Genomic DNA, 23,598 nt, shown 5'->3' with positions numbered 1-23,598 from the left:
AGAAAACATTGGTCAATCACGATTAACAGCACATGAATGTTTTAAATATTTTATTTCTCACTAGCTATGCAGACAAATGCAGTTTGTCTTTAGTACGTGTTTCAAGTAGAAAAATAATAAATAAGAGGAAAACGTTTTCACAGAAAACTGTAGTGAAAGCGGCCAGACGTAATTCCATGTAGTCATATTTCTGGCCGCGGACTACAAGGCCAGGAGTGTGGGGGACGCGGGGAAGGGCCCGTCCTCGGGGTAGGTGAAGGAAGACGTGTGGGAAGCCGTGTAGGAAGACGTGTAGGCCGGGCTGCAGGGGACCACGGGCGTGCACAGCGGCTCCAGGTCCGCGCTGGCCGGGGTGTAGAGCGGCTCCCAGTCCTGCGTGTAGAGGCAGCTGGAGAGGTCCACGTCGGGGACGGAGCGGCCGGTGTCCAGGTCCAGCGACTCTTCCAGCAGGTCGGACAGCTTGACCTCGGCCTCCGGGTAAGGGTCCAGGTCTGAAGGCATTTTGCAGGCGGGCCTGTGGGCTGCGAGGATGAACTCCAGCCGCTCCTTCTCCTTCAGCAGGTTGGCGATGTCCGTCTGAAGGGCAGACTTCTCGTCCTCCAGTAAGTCGGTTTCCTGGAGGGGCAGAGAGAGGGGGCTGGAGTCAGCAAACGAGGCCAATTCGACGTAACAGCAGAATTGGAGACAGGAAAATGAGCGGAGACTTACAGACTGGAGCGTGTCTGTCAGTTCTCTCCTCCTGTTACGACACTTCGCAGCAGCCATCTTATTCCGTTCCCTGCGCACCCTTCTCTTCTCTTCCTCCTCGGGGGACAGCTGCGGACCCCGGTCCCGTCTCCCAGCTGCGGCTCTGTAGGGGTGGGCCCGGCTGGTGAGGACCGGCTGCACCATCCACTGCAGCTCGGGGCAGGACGACACGGCAGTGACGGTCGGGACGAACCCCTGCGGCAGGCATTTCGGAAATTAAAAGTCAACCCAAAGTCGGTAAAAGTAGAAAACACGGCGCGTCACGCAACTTTCGGGGTCCGGGGCGACACCCACCTGAGACTGGCTGAGCGGGGAGCCCTGGCTGGAGTAGGACCCGGCGGGGGACGCGGTGCTGCAGCGGGACGAGGAGTCGTAGTCCAGGGAGAACGAGTTGAACATCATGGTCTCGGTAATCCGATAAACGAGTAAAATCCGCGGCTGCTTGTGTCTGTCCGTCCTTTCGTAGGTGAAAGTGCCGACACGCAGTGATCGGCGCTCTTATATAGGGGCTTCCCTGGTGACGCAGGCGTGTGGGCGGGGCATGCAGGGAACGTCACTTTTTCATGGTACGATCACAGTAAAACGCGTTTACTTTTCTGTAGTTGACGCGGTTTTATTTTTTTCTTCGTTTTTCTGTAATAGTTGTTCTTTTTAGTTAAAATTTCTACAGACGTCGCTGACCTGGTTGTGTCGTCGCTAAGCAGAGTTCGTTCCATAGCAGGGTATCCCACGACGTCATTTCCCTAATATGGAATTTATCCTGCGAGGGCGGGACTGACGGGAAACTTGTCGCCATGTTGCGGAGATCCGCGCTTGACTTTATGTAAGGTGACCTGAACTGAAAACGTACATTCTGCAGTCCGTCTCATTCACATTTTTACTCCTATATGAAGATGCGTAATGAACACGTTAACAGACTGATTATGACATATGACATATATGTCAGGGTGGTAGTAGCCTAGTGGGGTAAAACACTCGCCTAAGAACCAGAAGACCCAGGTTCAAATCCCGCTTACTACCATTGTGTCCCTGAGCAAGACACTTAACCCTAAGTTGCTCCAGGGAGACTGTCCCTGTAACTACTGATTGTAAGTCGCTCTGGATAAGGGCGTCTGGTAAATGCTGTAAATGTAAAATGTAAATGACATATCACAGAAAATGAACACATGAATTAATTCCTTATTTTAAGGTGCAAGGAAAACCAACACGTTTCTATCTGTTTCTGCTCGTGTGTGAAATATGTGGAGAATCAGGATGATGGAGTTGCAGACTCCTCGGGCTCCTGTTGCTGTTTGTCAGGTTGGTTGTCATGGTGACGCCCCGCCACGCCCCTGTCCTCTGCAGGCCTGGTCAGCTCGACCATTGTGACCAGCGTAGGGGGCGTGGCTGCCGGGAACTGGGCTCGCGCCGCGGCTGCTGTCGGAGAACCGGAAGTTCCATATGTGGCCTGAGAATAACACGGACAACATTGATTCTAATGAATGTGTTCTTTCTACACATACTTCTCTCTCGGCGAGGAGGAATGTCGTCTTGCACTGAGATTATGATTATGATGCGGTAAAATTATGGAATACGGTACGTTTTCGAACACGTGATCGTCCTGTCAGAATGAAGGTTATCTTCAGAGGGAGTTGTGGGCTGTTCTGCGGAAGAACATAATATAACGTAATATCTGGAAGTGGGTGCTGTAGGCTGCGTGTGAACATTTTGTTCTGTGAAGAGCCTTGATATGGCGGAGAGGGCGGTGTAATGAAGCCAACTGTTGCAAGAAAAAAGTGGCCAACAGCCATAACCATTATGTATATTTTCATGCATTCTCAAACATTTTAATTGAATGCTGCATTTGTGAAATATAAAGATTGAACTGTTTTCCATTTGTTTCTGCAGTCCTCTTGTCCTCCATGATTGCGTAATGACGTCAGCACCGCACGCGCTTTCGTTTCGCTTCCATGACCATATTTGGAAATGGGCCGGGTTTCGTTGTTTTGTCTCCATGGAGACACCAGTGTGGCTTTTGGTGAAGGAAAAGGCCGCGGCGCTGAGTTTGGTGCCCATGCTCTACAGAATATGTAACTTTTGCAATAATTCCTATCATTTGCATGATTTTTTTCCACCAGTATAATTGAGTTTCTCTAACAAAACACGGACATTTGGTAGAAATGTTTTGATCATACATCATACCTAAATCATAAGCTGTTCTGTATATTAAGAGTCACTTGGTTTTAATCGGTCATCTTCACTGTTTGGTGCATCTGATCATTTAATTAGACATTATAATGATAATAAACCAAAACTTTCCATTCTTCCACATTTGAAGGCAATTTTTTCTGAAGGCTTTTAGATTTTTGCTCTGGACTTTTTCATATCTTCAACAACAAAACTGTTTTTTGATGGTTTATATTTGCATTTATCCGGTAAAAAAAAAACATGCAGCTGTAGTTTGCTACATCCAAAAAAAAGCTACTGCCATGTTCCAGCCATCTGGGGGTTATGATTCATAATTTGTGTCTATGATTAGGAAGAGGGAAGGAGAAGTAAGTTGGAAAAAATAAGCTGTAAAAGTACAAAGTATTTTAAAGAGCGTGAGTCAGGGCTTGCAGAGTCAGACTTGCCTTTGAGGATCTTTGGTGTCTGGAGTGACATGGTTTTGATCATATGATCAGACTTTATATAGTGGAGATTGGTTAGGCTACTACCACCTTTATGCTGTTCTATATAGCCACACTGCTAAAAACATTATTTTTGCATTTTTGGTGGCATGGTGCAGGAAAGGACAGGACACACGAAACAGGATTTACAGATTAAAGATCCGACAGGGACATTTAAACACTCATAACCGCTGCACACAATCAGGATAACAATGAAGAAACTCCGGAGTCAGTTCATGACAATTGGTATAAATGTATAATATAAGAACCGTGACTTTTACAGCAGTTGGTAGTGCCTTGAGATGTCAATCAGTTGCTGTACAAATATGTACAAATATTTCTATCTAAACTGAAAACACATCTGTTCTGTAAAAGCACACGGTGACACAACGAAATGTGTCCTCTGCTTTTTTAACCCATCAGTGGTAAAGACAGTGTTAAATTAGTTAGGGTACCGGGCCACTATTACACAAATATACCACCATAGCCACATATTTCAGTACCAGTCCTACGATGCCACCGTCTGCCGCTGCTTCTGTTGATTCTCTCCGAGATACTGAATCAAGCGCACAGACTACTGGCAGACTCCAGAGAAGAGACCAGCAGATAAATCCTCGTCCCTCTGCTGACGAGACGACTTAATATGAAATGTGGGCAGTGGTGGCCTAGCGGTTAAGGAAGCGGCCCCGTAATCAGAAGGTTGCCGTTCGAATCCCGATCTGCCAAGGTGCCACTGAGGTGCCACTGAGCAAAGCACCGACCCCACACACTGCTCCCCGGGCGCCTGTCATGGCTGCCCACTGCTCACTCAGGGTGATGGGTTAAATGCAGAGGACAAATTTCACTGTGTGCACCGTGTGCTGTGCTGCTGTGTATCACGTCACTTTACTTACTTTACCAAAGGGTCACCACAGCCGCCACCACCGTAACAACTAAAGCTTCAGGAATCTTCAAATGGACCAGTAGCATTATGATGGACACGTAATGTAGACCATGACAACTGTAGGGCCTGTCAAAGCCCATTGAGACGTACTGCATGTGATTATGGGCTGTATAAGAAATAAATGTTACTGTTGTACAGCTGCACAGCATTAAACACACTGGATGAAAAACTGGACTTCATACCATTTTAAATCAGATTCTCCGGAATTCAGTGGAGTAAATCTTTTTATATTTATTGTAGAAGTCTATGACGTGTCTTTTCCATACATACCAAATGTTGCATTACTTGTACTCGTACTTGTACTTGTGTGTAATGTGAAGATGATGGTGAATTTGGACTGTTTTTAGACTGCTGACGTCATCATCTTAAATAAAACCATTTGCTGAATAATCTTGTGAGCGTGGTACTAACTGTCACGGTCTACTAGCTTTCAGAGAGACAAAAACTACATATACATACTCACATTTATTTTAGTGTTTCATTTTCCAATTAAACGAACCGTCATTAACTTATATAACTTGCGCAAATTAGCATTAACTCTGTAACACTGAACCCTGAGTGTCTCCAGGGGGGGACTGTCCCTGTAAGTCGCTCTGGATAAGGGAGTCTGGAAAATGCTGTAAATGTAAATATTACTTGAGTAATGTCCCAAATACCGATGCAGTGTGCTCTAAAAAATAAAGAAGTGCGCAATTCCTAAGAAACAAAATACATTTCTATTAAGTAGAAACTAGCCCATGTCTTGTCGGAAGTTTTGTAAACGGTTCCTCCATGACAGTCCGTCTCAAGGGGGCGGGGCCTCGCCGTATGTGTGTGTTTATCGGTTTCTGGGGGCGGAGCCTCGCAGTGTGTGTTTATCGGTGGCTGGGGGCGGGGCCTCGGCGTCTGTGTGTGTCTATCAGCGGCTGGAGGGCGGGGCCTCGCCGTATATATGTGTGTGTGTTTATCGGTTGCTACGGGGCGGGGCCTCCGGCGTCACTGCTGACGTCAGGCGACAAAAAGTTCCGCATTCCCTCACTGGAAGCTATTTAAACGGGCTGATGCAACGAGGGGTCGTTCCAGAAGCAGAGTTCCGCGGCGCGGACGCCCAGCAGCAGGTAGGAGCCGCGCTGAACGCTTATGTAAGAAATAAGTTCCGGAATGTAGGTTGTAATGCAGCGTGTTTCCATGTTTGATGCGTTCTGAGCCGTTTCTGGTTGTGAGGAATTTATTTACCTGCACCGTTTCCTGGATTAAATTCCACTGCGGAGTTAAAAGGAGGAATCTGTGCAGGTTCCAGATCAGACACTCACCAGCATGAACATGCACTTTCATTCTGACTTTCCCGGTGTTTTAAATGGCGTTTTGAAAGATTCCGGCCTGCATGAAACAATATGAACATTTTCCTGCTACATACACACGTTATAATATGTAATTACCCAGAGAGATGAAAAGCTGCTGCAGAATGTTCTATTCAGGTTTACTTGTCACGCGTCCTACTTCCTGTCGTTGGGGAAATGAAAGATGAAAATCGATTTTAAAACTGTAATGAGGATATAATTTCAGTGGGAGGTTTACTTAAAGATACAGAACAAGCTCAAAACTCCAAAATAATGCATTTCTAAATAGTTCTAAATTAAATAGCATTTTCATGAATGAAATAAATATCAATTAGCAAGATTTGTGGCTCCCAGTTGTACTTTATACAGGTAAGGAACTTCTGGAACTCTGGAAGATTTCAAACTGGACAAGGATGTCCGGGACAAGATTTTCACCACCGAACATGAAAGTGAAACACTGCAGCACAGCTCACAGTGAAACGTGTCCTCTGTATTTAACCATCACCCTTGGTGAGCAGTGGGCACCATGACAGGCGCCCGGGCAGCAGTATGTGGGGACGGGACCTTCATCAAGGGGACCTCAGTGGCACCTCGGCAATTCGGGATTCGAACCGGCAACCTTCTGACGACAGTGCCGCTTCCTTACCTGCTAGGCCACCACTGTCCCAACATCTACATCTACATGATTCAGAGGAGAACTGGGTGAAAGAGCTCAACTCGCCGTGTTTGGAGGAGGAGGAACGCTGCCTGTGACTCCAAGAACATCGTCCCCGTGGTGGCATGATGCTTTGGGGCTGTTTTTCTGCCTAGGGGACAGGACAACCTCACCAAATCAATGGGAGGATGGGTGGGGCCATGTAGCATCAAATCTTGGGTGAGAAGCTCCTTCCCTCAGCTAGGACATTAAAATGGGTGGTGGGTGGATATTCCAGCAGGACAACAATCCAAAACACACAGCCAAGGCAACAAAGGATTGGCTCAAGAAGAAGCATATGAAGGTCTTGGAGTCTAGTCAGTCTCCAGACCTTAATCCTACAGAAAACTGTGAATGGAGCTGAAGGTTCAAACATCAGTCATCAAGTATTAATGACCTGGAGAGGATCTGCTAAGTAGAACAAAATCCCCCCAAAGGACATTTTGCAAAGGGATGAAATAATAATTTCATTCATGTTCAGATAAACGACCATTGGAATGATAGATTGTACGTTTTCCCCTCGACTATATACTCATTCAAATGTTCCTGTTTTCCATCAGAACATGAAATGAATGAACTTTGTTTTTAGTCACGGGAAGGAAGAACGGATGCAATTTATAACAAAATCAGGGATTTTCTCACAATATGGAGCCATAAAATGCACCAGGGGTGCTAGTAGCATAGTGGGCAACACACGCCTATGAACCAGAAGACCCAGGTTCAAATCCCAATTACTACCATTGTGTCCCTGAGCAAGACACTTAACCCTGAGTGTCTCCAGGGGGGGACTGTCCCTGTCACTACTGACTGTAAGTCACTCTGGATAAGGGCGTCTGGTAAATGCCGTAAATGTAAATGTAAATGCACCATGAGTGGGCGGGGACAGGACACAAACAGGAGACGTTTATACCGTACACAGTCAGGACATGAGGAGCACGCAGATAATCCATGAATCTTCTGAAGGGTTCCACTGGAACTCGAGACCAATCCTGTCACCAATTTGGTGTTGTTTTAAGGATCAAAACAAGGACATTTCTCAAGTACTGTCAGTCGTGTTCTACCAACATCACTGGCCTTCACAAGCTGGGTGGGACTCTGGTCTTCTGCTCTGTCCTGCTGGCCCGTTCACAAAAAGAAGTGAAGTGAAGCACAGTGCCAAGGTGCCACCGATGAAGGTACCGTCCCCACACACTGCTGCCCAGTGTTATGGTGATGGTTAAATACAGAGGACACATTTCGTTGTGTCACAGTGTGCTGTGCTGCAGTGTTTCAGAGTGACAATCTCTTCACTTTCACTTTTTGACAGTTTCTGACCCTGAAATGTCCACCTTTTCACTCCATGCCGGGCTCTCCTTCTCTCTCCCGCATCATGCAGGCCTGACATGATGCCTGGACAAATCCCGGACCCTCCACTGGCCGCGGCGTCCCTTCCTGGTCTGGGCCCTCTGGCCGGCATCGCGGTCACAACGCTGACCGACCAGCTCAAGTTCGCGGACCTCCTCCACCTGGGCACCATGCTCTCACCCGTGCAGTTCTTGGCACGACATGGCAAGAGGCATTTGGACATCAAGGACGAGGTACGTTCGTGTAGACGAGGCTTGAAATGGCGCCACCAAGAGGACAAAACTCAGAACATCTTTTCTTTTTTACAGTTTGAGGATGATGACGAAAGAAGAAAGCGAAGACGAGAAAAAAACAAAGTAGCAGCAGCTAGATGTCGAAACAAGAAGAAGGAGAGGACCGACTATCTTCAGAAAGTACGTTTCTCACCTTTGCTGAAATATGCATAATTGCTGCACATACAGAAGGTGTAAATGTGATTGGCTAATGTAATTAAATTAGAGGTGGGCATAGATAAATTTTCTTAATCTAGATTAATCTCACTGTAATCTTGGAATTAATCTAGAGTAATATAAATTAATATAGATTGCTCATTTGAATTCTGCCGAAGGCATTCAGAATATGTGTTCTACCCAAATAATGACTAAAAGTAAGTCTTTGAGAACGGGTTTCTCAAGCCAGGTGGCGCATTAGACCAGGGGCTCATCTCCTGTTTCCAAAATGCATCACAAACTGCTTGAGAAAGCTGTTCTACTATGATAATTGGTGATGAAAATAAATTATGTTCAATAAGATGTACTTGTGTTTACCAACTGTTTATTCAGTTAAATAGCTGCATCCATGTTACCACGTCACGTTTGATGTGGTCATTTCACAGTTCGAAGACTTGTTCTCGCCCCCTACAGTACAATTCGGCTAGGTATACATCCGCGCTAAAATATCAAGGTGAAAGTCATCATAGTGTAGCGCTTCTTCTTCTGCGTTGTGGAACTTTTTTATTTCGTTTCTTGAACCACAAATGATGAGCTGACACCCAAGAGATTTTCTGTGCAAAGTGTATTCTGTACAAAAAGCAAGGTCGCGTCAGAACATCGCGTCTTTCTGCACCTCTCTCTACAATATACAGTATTAAAAGAACATAAAAAAAATATTCACAAAATATCACACAAAATATTCCTAATATGTACATAAATTAAAATGAAAGAAATAACTTTTTGCACACAAACCCCACGCACCTCTCACAGCTCACGCCATGTGTCCAAGAGACCTGAACCGGGTCTCAAAAACAAAATAAAAGTCTTTAGGAAAAAAGAAACTAAAAGACACAAGAAAGAAGAAATATACTTATAAATCTAACCATTTAACTCCGGCACAACAGCTCCCAACACAACTTTGTGACTAGATTAACGGCGATATTTTTTTTATCGCCCGATATGAGTCTCACATTAACGGCCCACCACTAATTTAAATACTTTTTCAAAGTCAAATATCTTACTTTTTACTCGACTGCATGATGTGAATCTGTCGTCCCTTTTTACTCAGGAGTCATGATGTAGGGACATAACTGCCGCGTGACTGTTCCTTGTCCAAATTACGTTTCTGTTTGCTGAATCTTTTGAAATAAAACCAGGATTTATTTCCCAAAGAGATCAAAATTTAAACATGTTCATGTATGGTGGCGCGTAAAACCTGTCATTGCTGCTCACTGCTCACCAAGGGTGATGCCACAATGGCGGTCACTTCACCTTCACTACAAGTTGGAATATAAGCCATATTAACAGTGCATTTTTCTGTGATTTGTTCTCCTCCACTGCAGAAAATAACCATTGTGACAGATGCTGCGGAATATTGAACAGAGATTTGTAACCGGAGCCGTAACTCCGCCACTCCTAATGGAGTTTCTCCTCGTGTTCTTGTGGTTGACTGGAGGTCATCGTATGAATCGTTTGTTTCACGTACAGGAGTCTGAGCGGCTAGAGGTGGTGAACTCGGAGCTGAAGGCCCAGATTGAAGAGCTGAAGGTGGAACGGCAGCAGCTCATCCACATGCTTAACCTCCACCGACCCACATGCATCGTTCGAACAGACAGCGTGAAGACCCCTGAGAACGAGGCCAATCCACTGGTCGAGAGCTTCAAGGGAGAGTGAACAATAAAAAAAGGCCCTTAGGGGTGTGGAAAAAAACTGGGCGTGTCACTCAGACACACTACGCCAGCTGCATCTGTACGGGATGGCCAGACGTTCTGGAGAATTCTGAAGGATTGGTTATTAAGACCAAGGATGAAAGCAGCGCGTGGTTCCGCCCATACTGGGCGGAACAGGACGAGAAATGGCGGGTGGATGCGCTGTTCTATGGTGCTATCATAATACAGAATACAGATTTGCATGCAGGTTTTACACTTTTCTGATGAATATACACGTTTCTAAACGTCATGAACGTCGATCTTCTTTTGATAACTTGCCTGATTGAATGACGCTGGCGTCATGGTAGGAGACTTTCACTTGAAACCTTGTAATAGCTGACATTTGTATAGCTGTGCTTTGTTATATATATTTTTTCAGTTACACGATGGCATATCAAATAAAATGTTTAAATAATCAAATAAAGCAAGTAAAGCCGTGGAAATTGTACAGCCGTAACAGTAACAGCAGGATCCCGACATTCGAAAAAGAACTCACAGACGCTGTATTTTTCCATTTCGACAGACAGGTTCAGAAATAAGATATAAATAATGCTGGATCAGTGTCTCTGAGGACACTGGCCTGATGAGGAGGAGGATGAGGAGGAGGAGGATGATGAAGCAGACAGGATCATAAGAGCTGGTCTTTAAAATCATAAAAGTCACATTTCTGCCACAGAACACAGCATCACAAGGGAAAAGTAACTAAAATACCAACAATCCTTCTTGTAAATGTCCTTGTTTCTTATGATGGAGAACAAAAAAAAAACATTTGAAATGTCTGGTGTATAAATCTGTTTATTTAAACATAAAACTGAAAATAATTTGAAAAATTGGATTGAAACATATTTTCTCAATAATGAAATAGTATTTTTGAAAAGGAATTTGCAGCAGTGATCTGTCCTTCTTCATGTTTGATGTGACAGCTGTGAACATCAAACATGATCCTGAAAATCCTCCTCAAAATGTGGCCAATTGGAGCTAAAGTGCTTTTAGCTCATGGATGCAATCCATTTGTTGCTGGAACGCCGTACGAGGAATCCTGTTCAAAGGAGGGCTTTGGGGTCTTTTTATCAATCCAAAAATTGGCAGAATCTCCATAGATGATGGTCTGCAGCTCTGTAGACTGCACATCTCTAGAGTCTGCAGATCTTCACCATAAATGAACTTGAGCCAGACATTAATACCAGACATTAAAAGTGGTGCCACTCTGACCTCTGATCTTCATCCTTTTTTATATGAGATCATTGATCCTTTATAAGACACGAACGTTAGAAGGTGGAGCTGTCGCCACATATCCTCAAACGGATTTAATATTAATGTATTATTCAGTAAATTCATTTTGGCAGCTGGCCTCTTAAAAAGATTAAATGTTGAAGACCTCACCATGTTCCTAAATTTGAATTTGTATTGTGATGTTTCAGTTGTCATTTTAATACAAGAACACCCTAAAACAAACAGATGTCTACGCAGCTCCTATTACATGAATCTGTCCTGCTAATGGAATCTTGGGTGCCAAAAAAAAAAAAAAAAAAAGTCCATAAATGAAAGAGGAGCACATTGTGTATTGGTCCCACCTATTCGTACCCATTACGCTCTCCTTCATTCTCATGATAATCAAAGCATTTTTTGCAGCGACTCTGTAATGAAGTCCATGTTCTCGGAGCTGAATGGCGTCGTTCTGACGCTCATGTAGGTGCTGGCAAGGAAACAAAGATACCGATTAGGAGCCAATTGTGCTCCATCGCGGTGAAGGGAGACACAAAAAACAGCTGCACGCACTCGAACGGGGAAAAACAACCCTAAGACCCCAGGTCAGAGGTCATCCTGTCTCACGACGAAAGCAGTACAGAGTCTGTGCAGAATGACGAAATAAAAAAAGAGAACAACACAATATACATTTACATTTACAGCATTTATCAGACGCCCTTATCCAGAGCGACTTACAATCAGTATTTACAGCACCTGGAGCACCTTAGGGTTAAGTGTCTTGCTCAGGGACACAATGGTAGTAAGCGGGACTTGAACCCGGGTCTCCTGGTTCATAGGCGAGTGTGTTACCCACTAGGCTACTACCAGCCTAGTGGGTAACACAAAAAGTCCAAATACAGGAACCTGACGATCCGAATTTGAAACTCGGAGGGTGTGGAGGACAGCAGGCGACTTCCATCTTGCCAGGAGGACTGCGGCTCCTTTTAGGAATTGGTGTTGGAATTTCTAAAGCTTTCTAAATAGAACAGATGACGCTGCTCAATCATGCAGCTCTGAATTCAAACGAGGCATAAAATATAAGAACATTTCTTGTGTGTGCAGTCAGGAGAGCGCAGCTGACTGGTCAAATATCCCAGAAGGCTTCACACTAACGTATTTAATAGAAACAGAGCATCAGACCTGATAGTCACAGTCTTATTAAAAAAGACTGCATTAATTTTTAAAAATCTACATTTAAAACGATTAAACATTGTTCTTTGCTGATGGGAATTTGTAGTTATGGTACTAATCACTGATCCATAGAAATGGAATAATAATAATAATAAATCAAATTATTGCTGCTTGAGTATTTTTATATACTTTACTTTTGGTGTTATTTTATTGCAGTTAATAAATGTGGTGAAAATGCAGGGAAGCTGAGTTGTGATGTCACTCTGAACAGCAGTGACTAGTTGGTGTCTTCCTGTCCCTCGATGTGTACTCCATCTCAGTGACGTGATTGTCATTGTGAAACACAGCAGCACAGCGACACGGTGAAAAGTGTCCTCTGTATTTAACCGTCACCCTTGGTGACAGTGGGCACCATGACAGGCGCCCGGGGAGCAGCGTGTGGGGACGGGACCTTCATCAGGGGGACCTCGGTGCCACCTTGGCAGACCGGGATTCGAACCCACGACCTTCTGATTACGGGGCGCTTCCCAGTCCTGTGTGTATTTTTATATAAATTCACCACGGCCATAAAGCGGTCATCTTTCTTACACTTTTAATAATTTACACAAACCCCTTATGAACATAACACCATCATAACCACAACATGACATTTTGAGATGATTTATTATATATCATTTTATAAATCAGCCATGTGCTTCCCAAACATTTCTCTTTAAAAGCCAAACTGCACAAGGCCGCTGCACGTCAAGCCCGTTAAAGACGGTGCCATGGCTCTGGTGTAGGAGTTTGTTAGGGACGGTGATCATCACATGTCCAGCAGTAGAACCCGCGGGTCTTCCACCACAGCCTTGATCTTCCGCAGGAACGTCACCGCCTCCCTCCCATCAATCAGGCGATGGTCGTACGTCAGCGCCACGTACATCATGGGCCGGATTTCCACCTGGTGAGAGAGACCAGAAGATCACTGTGTGTCTGTAGGGGGTCAGGCTCCTGATGACAGAAGAGGCTTTAGGAGAACCGACCTTGCCACTGACCGCCACTGGTCTGTCGAAGATCCCATGCATGCCCAGAATGGCTGATTGTGGGGGGTTTATAATGGGCGTCCCAAACATGGAGCCAAAAACTCCCCCATTGCTAATGGTGAAGGTGCCTCCATCCATGTCCTCTACTGCCAGCTCGTTTTTACGTGCCTGCGGATTCCAACGGTTCCATTTTACATCCGGCAAATGTTTGCTGAGGGTAAACGCTCAGAGTTTCAAGGACAAAAGTGCAAACCTTTTCTCCCAACATGTTGATGCTTTTCTCGATATCAGCAAAGTTCATGGTCTCCACATTTCGAATGACCGGCACAACAAGTCCCTGGAACAGAGTAATAAACATTGGGATCGAACAGAGAAAGCGGCTCACGGTATCCTTCGCACATTTAACTCACCTTTGGTGTCGCCACGGCAACGCTAATGTCTACGTAGTCTCTGTACACAATCTCTTTGGTGGCGTCATCGATAACTGCAGGGAAAAGGGGCAAAAACCTTCAATATTCTACAATAAACACTGAACATTACAGATGTTCGCAGAATTCCCACTGGATAAAGTGCTACACCACGTTCATGACAGAGTTGTACGGACAGAAGAAATGTTTTACCTGCGTTTACGGCGGGCTGCTCAGTGAGAGCGTAAGCAGCGGCTTTGACGAATGCCGACATGAAACCCAGTTTGATGTTGTGCTTCTTCAGGAATGCATCCTTGTGAATCTTTCGCATCTCATGAATGTTGCTGGTGGAGGAAACGGGGTGGAAACGTTAGTGAGATCCTCACGCTCAGCCAAATCTAATCAACTACAAACAGCATTTAAACATTTACAAAGTTGGCGAAGCATGGGCACGAAGCAGTAACATACTTTGCAGCAGGAAGTAGGGTTGTTTTTACATTTACAGCATTTACCAGACGTCCTTATCCAGAGCGACTTACAGTCAGTAGTTACAGGGACAGTCCCCCCCTGGAGACACTCAGGGTTAAGTGTCTTGCTCAGGGACATGATGGTAGTAAGTGGGATTTGAACCTGGGTCTTCTGGTTCACAGGCGAGTGTGTTACCTACTAGGCCTTGGTTACTACTACCACCCTGCACTGAACATGAGCAAGCAGGATATATGAAGTGAACAAACCGGCAGAGGCGGAGACATACAGAGATAATGAGAAACGAAAGCTAAGGCTAAGAAATATAATGAAGTGAATGTACAGGGTGGGCCATTTATATGGATACACCTTAATAAAATGGAAATGGTTGGTGACATTGAACACATTTTATAAGTGGTCAGAAACTTGTAAATACCTCATGAAGGAATAAAGTTACGTTAAAACCAATTTCCTTGTGAAATTACCAATAATTTGATGTGTCACATGACCCTCTTCCTATTGAAAAAACAAAAGTTGGATCCAAGATGGCCGACTTCAAAATGGCCACTATGGTCACCACCCATCTTGAAAAGTTTGCCCCCTCACATATACTAATGTGCCACAAACAGGACGTTAATGTCACCAACCATTCCCATTTTATTAAGGTGTTTCCATATAAATGGCCCACCCTGTATTACTGTGTCTTAATATTGTAATGTAAAGTTGTGGGAGTGACATTGACATTAGCCAATCAGTATAACTAGTTCCTAGTATAGTATAACTAGTATAACTAGTTCCAGAGAAGCGGATGTGTGTGGGTTTTGTGACGAGTCGCTGTGGTCCCCTTCCCTTACGACTGGCCGGTAGGCCCGGTGTATATCAGCCATTATGAAGAAAAAACATAAATATTACCTGCATAGCACAGTAATAATAATAATGAGAGCAAACAAGGCCAATATTTACAACATCGCCTTTTATGTGCCAAGAAGCAGCGCTTTAAATGGAGGAACGGCCAGGAGACCCACCTCATATCCACTTCATTAAAGGTGGTGAGCATTGCACACGTGTTCTGGGCCTCCTTCAGACGCTGGCCGATCCGCTGCCTCATGCGGTTCATCTTCACCTGAGTTCAACAGACAACTTCACTCTGACTGCCTCCAACATTGCAAACATCAGGATGTATTTTGAACCTGCGGCTCCTACCCTGTTCTCGCTCCGGGCACCTGTTGTGGTGGGCGGGGCAGCGGGAGTGGGCGGGACAGTTGAAGGTTTGACTGCAGAAACTATGTAGAAGAGAAGAAAGCATGAGGCATGACGAAACCCACTCCATCTTTATGTCATCAGGTATACAAAGCTGACCAGGTTTGGCATCGATGGCTTGTCCTGACACAGGGGGTACAGGGGGCATCACGCTGGGGATGGACACAGGCGCTGCTGGAGCTGGAGGAGCAGATGCTGGACTTTCTGCTTTAGGTGGAGGCGCATCAGAAGCTTTAGCTAATCCAGCTTATAATGCAAAACAAAAAAGGAAGAAAAAGACAAATGTCCGAGCATCATGGATACGTCCCCTTGTATGGACGACCAGTCAAACCAGCGTTTAAGAAAGTGTGGGATCAGGAGAGGCCAGCAGCACCTTCACTCAGGGGAACCCGGCTGCTCACCTCCTTTCCTCAGCTTGAAGAGGGGCATTCCACCTTCAACTCTTCCTCCGTCTGGAACCAAGAGAGCCTCGATCACCCCCGATGCCGGGGACGGGACCTGGACCGAAGTCTGCAACGCAACTCAACCAAATTAAATCAAGGAAAAAGGTGCGGCAACATTATTAATGCTCTTCTACACATAGTCAACTCATTGCATGACAGATTTGGGGAAAAACTAGTTTCTACCTTATCAGTTTCAATTTCACACACAACTTCATCTTCAGCCACCGCATCACCAACAGCTACCACAGAAAAAGAGGAGGTGATTTCAATACTCATCACACACACACACACACACACACAAGCATGTACAGCCGCCCTCATAACACACACACGCACACACGCATACAGCTGCCCTCATAACACACACGCGCGTACAGCCGTCGTCATAACACACACACACACACACACACACGCATGTACAGCCGTCGTCATAACACACACACACACACACACACGCATGTACAGCCGTCGTCATAACACACACACACACACACACACACACACACACACAAGCATGTACAGCCGCCCTCATAACACACACACGCACACACGCATACAGCTGCCCTCATAACACACACGCGCGTACAGCCGTCGTCATAACACACACACACACACACACACACACACACACGCATGTACAGCCGTCGTCATAACACACACACACACACACACACGCATGTACAGCCGCCGTCATAACACACACACACACACACACACACACACACGCATACAGCTGCCCTCATAACACACACGCATGTACAGCCGTCATCATAACACACACACACACACAAGCATGTATATCCGCCCTTCTTACACACACACACACACACACACACACACACGCATACAGCCATCGTCATAACACACACACACACGCATGTACAGCGTCGTCATAACAACACACACACACACACTACACACACACACACACACACACACACACACACACACACACACATACAGTAGTCCTCATGTCAAAATGTACCTTTTTCCCACCTGACGTCTCCCTCTGTGACGGACTCAGCGAAGGCCGGGGTGTTCACCGTCACCACTTCATTGTCTGCTCAGAAGAACATGAGAACAGGGTTGGTGGGTGCCATGTCCTCCTGGCATTAATGGTGTGCGACTGAAACACTCACGACAGACAGAGGTCCTGAAGAACCGCATGTGAGGGACACAGATCCATGGCCTGGCATCACGTCTAAAAATAAGGAAGGACGAATATTTCACAGATGTCTTCAGAGTAAAGCTTTTTACCAAGTCAATTATGTGGAGATATCAATTAAAGCGGAGATCATTCAGAGCAACATGAACTCACGTGTGATGGTTCTTGTAGACAATCCGTGTGCAGACAGGTAGGCCTGCAGGAAGAGATCAGGAACAACAATCAGAGAGGAAAAATGAAGAAATACAGATATGAAATAAAGGTTCTTGGTTAATTTAAATAGAAATAAGAGAATTTACAGTAGCCTTTCTAAAGGCAAACCAACTCCACCCACATCAAGACCTTAAAGCTGGTGGAGTCCAACAGTGAAGTTACTGCTATTCAGCAATAATCTGGAAGATCATGCCATGTTCATACCTGACACCGCTCGCTGTCCAAGAACATTATTCCTCTAAAAGGACAAAGAGAACAAAATCAAATAAATGTGTTACTGTACGCCTTCACTGCTCTACAGCATCCACACACACACCCAAAACATGGGCGTGGCCAACTCTACAGCATCCACCCAGGCCCCCAAAATATGGGCGAGGACAACTCTACAGCATCCACCCAGGTCTCCGAAATATGGGCGAGGACAACTCTACAGCATCCACCCAGGTCTCCGAAATATGGGCGAGGACAACTCTACAGCATCCACCCAGGTCTCCGAAATATGGGCGAGGACAACTCTACAGCATCCACCCAGGTCTCCGAAATATGGGCGAGGACAACTCTACAGCATCCACCCAGGTCTCCGAAATATGGGCGAGGACAACTCTACAGCATCCCCCAGGTCTCCGAAATATGGGCGAGGCCAACTCTACAGCATCCACCCAGGTCTCCGAAATATGGGCGAGGACAACTCTACAGCATCCACCCAGGTCTCCGAAATATGGGCGAGGACAACTCTACAGCATCCACCCAGGTCTCCGAAATATGGGCGGAACCAAATGCCCAGCATATTCACGTCATTTGAACATGGGCGGGGACAGTATTTATACATTTAAAATGTGGGCGGGGCCGATGCTAGGCTTTCTGAGTCCTTGTAGCTTCGTCGTATTATTGGCCAGGTTTAACGCCCCCATAACCTGGACGATGCGGTAAAATAATAATTTGGCTTCTCTGTAGCAAGGTATTGCGTAGCACGGTTGATATATGAAAGCATTTAAAGTGATGATCTGTACAGTTTCATTGTAAAGAAAATAAAAGTCGTCTGGAAGGTTATACGTCCGTGCCCGGCGTCTCGGTGTCCCTCTGTCCTTGGGTCGCCGGCGGGCCTCGTCACTGTGCTGCGGGCGACATGCGTCCCTGACACGGACAATGTTTAACAGCAGGTTTCTGTAAAGTACGCACCTTGGCCAGAGCGGCGAAAGAGCGTCCGAATGTCCCCGAAAAGCAGCGGGACCGCGACAACATGTTGACTCCGGAGTGCGCAGCCGACGCGAGCAGCCACCACAGTAAGGTCAAGCGATCACTTCCGGGTAGATGATCCGCTCGCGGAGTGACGCGGTGAAATTCAAAATAAAAGTCCTCGCCAGAATTTCCTCCATAAGAGCATAAAACGCTTCAACGGAGATTGACCGATGAAATGGGTTTAATGCTAAATAAGCATATGTTTCGGTAGTTTTATCCATCATGTGCCCTGTTACGTATTGAAATGAATGTTAATGAATAATGAACGGGCCACGCCCCTGCATCTCATTAATCTTGGTGTTTAATTGCGGCTGCGGTCGCGCTGCTTCAGTCTCCCTCCTGCAGCCGGACTCGGGTGAGATCTCCTCTTCTTCATTTCTCCTTCATTAAAGCCACGTGGCTGTTGCAACTATCTGTTTCCAGGTAAATTAAATTCATTTTCATACTTTAAATGTAAAAGTCATTTTTATTTAAGATTAGTGTACAGCATGTTTCCTTTGTAAATGTACAATATGCATATTATACACGTTAAACATTCACGTACACACAGTATACACCACCATTATATGATGAGACTTAATCTTACTGCAGATAGATATCTTCAGTTTGAGTTCACCTGAACCCCGTCTGCTTCTGGTGGGAATGGTGCAGATCGCCACACTCTTCTAATCATGAATCCTGGATCCTCTCATGAAATGCATCGTCCCAGGCAAACTTACCCCGCATCTGGAGAGTTTATCAACCCTCGTACCGTCCAGAGCTCCTCACCAGCTACAAGGGCGAGTGAAGCCATCAACGCTCTTCTGCCACGCAAGAGATGCCCACGTGCTATCACCCATGGAAAAGGCCAACAGACCCATCCACGGACCACCTATCCCAGCCCCTGTCATGATCGAGGGGAGAGGAGCACTGCGAGGTACGTGGCCAGATCTTCTACTGCATGTGTCGGAGGGGACAAGGACGGTACTGATAATGTGTGGAGGTCTGCCTCCCAGCAGGTTCTCATCTTAAGAACCAGAAACACAGCTGAAATAGAAGCCCAACCAAGCTCGGAAAAAAGCGGCAGAACCCAGCAGACCCCACCCACCTCAGAGTTTGAAGGCAGATGGCCAAATGATGGCCACGGGGAACTTCACATAGACCAGGACCTCTTGGATCATCTGAAGATCGAGCTTTCCAGGGCTGTGACTAGGAGCGTAGATTTAGTTTTCATGAAAATTCCACAAAGGGACAGAAAGCTTGAGGACCGATCTCCTTCTGCAGTGGATCTCTTATCTTCTGAAGACGAAGAGCTGAGCTATGAGAGCACGGACGTCCAGCGAGAAGCCCTGTCTCTTGTGGTCAGAAAGCCCCACTTCACCCACAGTCCAGAAGACCAACCACTGAAACGGCGTGTAGCAGTCGGCCGGCTGAGAGGTGAGGAGAAGCCTCTCAGGCTGCTCTGCAGTCCCAGGAACAACATCTGCATCCCTCATGTCAAGATGGAACGTGAAGGATTATCATTCAACATATCCTTCAAAATAGTGGTGCATTATTAATACAATTCTACTCTCATGATGTGTGATGAACCTGTGTGATGTTCGTACAAGAGTAGATCTGAATGATATTCACTGGGCACCAACCATCGTTATTAATAAATCTTGCACATGAAGTGGCATTTAAAGTGTGATGACCTTAATAAAACCACACGTGCAAGAAGGTCTGACTCCTGCTCATCTCAGAAAAGCCAAGCTGATGTTCTTCTACACGCGGTACCCCAGCTCCACTGTGCTGAAAACCTTCTTTGCCGATGTGAAGGTAAAAAGCCACAGTGACACATTTTAATCATGAAATATGACGCGGAGAGCTTGTTCAAGTATTTTATTAAAAGCAGAAACGGACCACTTCACTTACCAGACTGACAAACTTCTCACTGGTCCACAGTTCACACGCTGCATCACATCCCAGCTGGTCAAGTGGTTCAGCAACTTCCGCGAGTTCTTCTACATACAGACAGAGAAACGCGCTCGTCAGGCCGTTACAGGGAGGGCGTGGTCACGCACAGGAAATGGCGGTCGACCACGACTCCGAGCTCTACAGAGCCCTCAACACGCATTTCAACAAGGCCGGAGACTTCCAGGTAACAGCAGACACGTTTCATCAACACCGTAACCCGGTAACGCAACTACACACAAACTACTATAACCCGGTAACGCAGCTACACGTAAACTACCGTAACCCGGTAACACAGCTACACGTAAACTACCGTAACCCGGTACCGCAACTACACACTCACAATACCGTAACCCGGTAACGCAACTACACACACTCAATACTTTACAAGGAACGCAACGTACACATTCAAACTACCGAACACTGGTCCGCAATACAACTCATAAATACCGTAACCCCGGTACCCGCAACTACACACTCATAAATACCGTAACCCGGTACCGCAAATACACACTCATAAATACCGTAACCCGGTACCGCAACTACACACTCATAAATACCGTAACCCGGTACCGCAACTACACACTCATAAATACCGTAACCCGGTAACCGCAACTACACACTCACAATACCGTAACCCGGTAACGCAGCTACACGTAAACTACCGTAACCCGGTACCGCAACTACACACAAACTACCATAACCCGGTACCGCAACTACACACTCACAATACCGTAACCCGGTAACGCAGCTACACGTAAACTACCGTAACCCGGTAACGCAACTACACACAAACTACTAAAACCCGGTAACGCAGCTACACACTCACAATACCGTAACCCGGTACCGCAACTACACACTCATAAATACCGTAACCCGGTACCGCAACTACACACTCATAAATACCGTAACCCGGTACCGCAACTACACACTCATAAATACCGTAACCCCGTACCGCAACTACACACTCATAAATACCGTAACCCCGTACCGCAACTACACACTCATAAATACCGTAACCCCGTACCGCAACTACACACTCATAAATACCGTAACCCCGTACCGCAACTACACACTCACAATACCGTAACCCGGTAACGCAGCTACACGTAAACTACCGTAACCAGGTACCGCAACTACACACAAACTACTGTAACCCGGTACCGCAACTACACACTCACAATACCGTAACCCGGTAACGCAGCTACACACTCACAATACCGTAACCCGGTAACGCAACTACACACTCACAATACCGTAACCCGGTAACGCAGCTACACGTAAACTACCGTAACCCGATAACGCAACTTAACACTCATAAATACCGTAACCCGGTAACGCAGCTACACACTCACAATACCATAACCCGGTAACGCAGCTACACGTAAACTACCGTAACGCGGTAACGCAACTAAACACTCATAAATACCGTAACCCGGTAACGCAGCTACACACTCACAATACCATAACCCAGTAACGCAGCTACACACTCACAATACCATAACCCGGTAACGCAGCTACACGTAAACTACCGTAACCAGGTACCGCAACTACACACTCAGACACACAATACTGTAACCCGGTACCACAACTACACACTCACAATACCGTAACCCGGTAACGCAACTACACACTCACAATACCATAACCCGGTAACGCAGCTACACGTAAACTACCGTAACCCGGTAACGCAACTAAACACTCATAAATACCATAACCCGGTAACGCAGCTACACGCAAACTACTATAACCCGGTACCGCAACTACACACTCACAATACTGTAACCCGGTACCGCAACTACACACACTCAATACTTTAACCCGGTAACGCAACTAAACACAAACTACTATAACCCGGTACCGCAACTACACACTCACAATACCGTAACCCGGTAACGCAACTACACACACTCAATACTTTAACCCGGTAACGCAATTAAACACAAACTACTATAACCCGGTACCGCAACTACACACACACAATACTGTAACCCGGTACCGCAACTACACACACACAATACTGTAACCCGGTACCGCAACTACACACACTCAATACTGTAACCCGGTAACGCAACTACACACACTCAATACTGTAACCCGGTAACGCAACTAAACACAAACTACTATAACCCGGTACCACAACTACACACTCACAATACCATAACCCGGTAACGCAGCTACACGTAAACTACCGTAACCAGGTACCGCAACTACACACTCACACACACAATACTGTAACCCGGTACCGCAACTACGCACACTCAATACTGTAACCCGGTACCGCAACTACACACACTCAATACTGTAACCCGGTACCGCAACTACAAACTCACAATACCGTAACCCGGTACCGCAACTACACACTCACAATACTGTAACGCAACTACACACAAACTACCGTAACCAGGTACCGCAACTACACACTCACACACACAATACTGTAACCCGGTAATGCAACTACACACACGCAACCATAACCCGGTAATGGGCTGCCAACAGTCAAGAAGTTCTATTAACTTTTTTCCCCCCAATGATTTAATTTGGATAAGACGGCAAAAATACTTTGGAAGTAATTGTAGCATTTTGTCTGATTGTATTTTAGTTTACACAATACTTACAAATTATGACAATGTGAAAACATGGATTTTTTTTTTTTTAAAGGCTTTGAACATCCTGACAGTACCTGTGAAGTATTAATTTATGTAGATTTCTGTACATGCATCTCCACATCACACAAGATTTATAGTACAGTTAACACAGAAGAATGGATATTAATACGTTGCACACTGTCCAGGTGCCGGACAGATTTCTGGAGGTGACGGGAATTACGCTGGGGGAATTCTACACGGCCATCTCACAGTCGAGAGACTCGGACCCTTCTTGGAAGAAATCGATATACAAGGTCATCTGTAAATTGGACAGTGACGTCCCCGCTGAATTCAGGTCTTCACTGAGCCCAGCAGATGGAAGGCACTGAACTCGACATGAATTCTGATGTTTAACAGGATCAAAATCACAAGACAAACCAGATTCAGTTTTTTTTTTTTTTTTTAAATGTTGCTTCTTAATGATCTTTAGGTTAAAATGATTTCTGTGTTTTATTGGTTTAATCTCTTCAGCAGACAGATAAGATTATAACTGAGCAGCCGCCGTTCCAGTACACAATCCAGGTTCTTACCTTCTGAACATCTGGTCTCCA

General features: G+C 45.7%; 3 protein-coding genes and 1 pseudogene across 5 annotated transcripts; 2 read left to right on the top strand and 2 right to left on the bottom strand.

Annotated features, from left to right (window-relative positions):
• Positions 1–35: 35 nt before the first annotated feature.
• Positions 36–1,232, bottom strand: fosab (v-fos FBJ murine osteosarcoma viral oncogene homolog Ab). 2 transcript variants are annotated; one of them, XM_028965361.1, is made up of 3 exons: positions 1,012–1,232; positions 709–942; positions 36–615 (listed from the first exon to the last, which is right to left on the bottom strand). In XM_028965361.1, exons 1-3 carry the CDS (start codon positions 1,147–1,149, stop codon positions 202–204), a joined length of 786 nt encoding a protein of 261 aa, XP_028821194.1. In that variant the 5' UTR covers positions 1,150–1,232; the 3' UTR covers positions 36–201. The 2 variants fall into 2 exon arrangements, with proteins under 2 accessions (XP_028821194.1, XP_028821195.1); XM_028965362.1 differs by having other exon boundaries at positions 1,042–1,232.
• Positions 1,233–5,327: 4,095 nt separating this feature from the next.
• Positions 5,328–10,317, top strand: LOC114772466 (jun dimerization protein 2-like). 2 transcript variants are annotated; one of them, XM_028965365.1, is made up of 4 exons: positions 5,328–5,435; positions 7,727–7,928; positions 8,004–8,108; positions 9,654–10,317. In XM_028965365.1, the coding sequence occupies exons 2-4, from the start codon at positions 7,734–7,736 to the stop codon at positions 9,837–9,839; spliced, it is 486 nt and encodes a 161-aa protein (XP_028821198.1). In that variant the 5' UTR covers positions 5,328–5,435; positions 7,727–7,733; the 3' UTR covers positions 9,840–10,317. The 2 variants fall into 2 exon arrangements, with proteins under 2 accessions (XP_028821198.1, XP_028821197.1); XM_028965364.1 differs by having other exon boundaries at positions 5,415–5,459.
• A 2,514-nt stretch (positions 10,318–12,831) lies between these two features.
• On the bottom strand, positions 12,832–18,652 carry dlst (dihydrolipoamide S-succinyltransferase). The gene is made up of 15 exons (XM_028965356.1): positions 18,408–18,652; positions 17,433–17,466; positions 17,169–17,211; positions 16,990–17,051; positions 16,836–16,910; positions 16,034–16,089; positions 15,809–15,917; positions 15,507–15,653; positions 15,351–15,430; positions 15,173–15,270; positions 13,896–14,026; positions 13,686–13,759; positions 13,529–13,612; positions 13,276–13,443; positions 12,832–13,193 (listed from the first exon to the last, which is right to left on the bottom strand). Exons 1-15 carry the CDS (start codon positions 18,468–18,470, stop codon positions 13,059–13,061), a joined length of 1,359 nt encoding a protein of 452 aa, XP_028821189.1. The 5' UTR covers positions 18,471–18,652; the 3' UTR covers positions 12,832–13,058.
• Positions 18,653–19,249: 597 nt separating this feature from the next.
• Positions 19,250–23,413, top strand: LOC114772469 (prospero homeobox protein 1-like; annotated as a pseudogene).
• The last annotated feature ends 185 nt before the right edge of the window (positions 23,414–23,598 follow it).

This window comes from Denticeps clupeoides, unplaced genomic scaffold (genome assembly GCF_900700375.1).
Source record: "Denticeps clupeoides unplaced genomic scaffold, fDenClu1.1, whole genome shotgun sequence".
Taxonomy (NCBI): Eukaryota; Metazoa; Chordata; class Actinopteri; order Clupeiformes; family Denticipitidae; genus Denticeps; species Denticeps clupeoides.
This window is presented reverse-complemented; position numbering and strand designations above follow the sequence as displayed.

Excerpts from the sequence above, each read along its gene's own strand:
- fosab (XM_028965361.1), bottom strand. The coding sequence starts at position 1,149 with ATGATGTTCAACTCGTTCTCCCTGGACTACGACTCCTCGTCCCGCTGC. Across the intron at positions 943-1,011 it reads CCCCGGACCCCGAAAGTTGC|GGGTTCGTCCCGACCGTCAC; the intron begins GTGACGCGCCGT and ends TGCCTGCCGCAG. Across the intron at positions 616-708 it reads TGACAGACACGCTCCAGTCT|GAAACCGACTTACTGGAGGA; the intron begins GTAAGTCTCCGC and ends CTGCCCCTCCAG.
- LOC114772466 (XM_028965364.1), top strand. Across the intron at positions 7,929-8,003 it reads ATTTGGACATCAAGGACGAG|TTTGAGGATGATGACGAAAG; the intron begins GTACGTTCGTGT and ends TCTTTTTTACAG. Across the intron at positions 8,109-9,653 it reads GGACCGACTATCTTCAGAAA|GAGTCTGAGCGGCTAGAGGT; the intron begins GTACGTTTCTCA and ends TTTCACGTACAG.
- dlst (XM_028965356.1), bottom strand. The coding sequence starts at position 18,470 with ATGTTGTCGCGGTCCCGCTGCTTTTCGGGGACATTCGGACGCTCTTTC. Across the intron at positions 15,918-16,033 it reads GTGAAATTGAAACTGATAAG|ACTTCGGTCCAGGTCCCGTC; the intron begins GTAGAAACTAGT and ends GTTGCGTTGCAG. Across the intron at positions 13,613-13,685 it reads TTGCCGTGGCGACACCAAAG|GGACTTGTTGTGCCGGTCAT; the intron begins GTGAGTTAAATG and ends ACTCTGTTCCAG.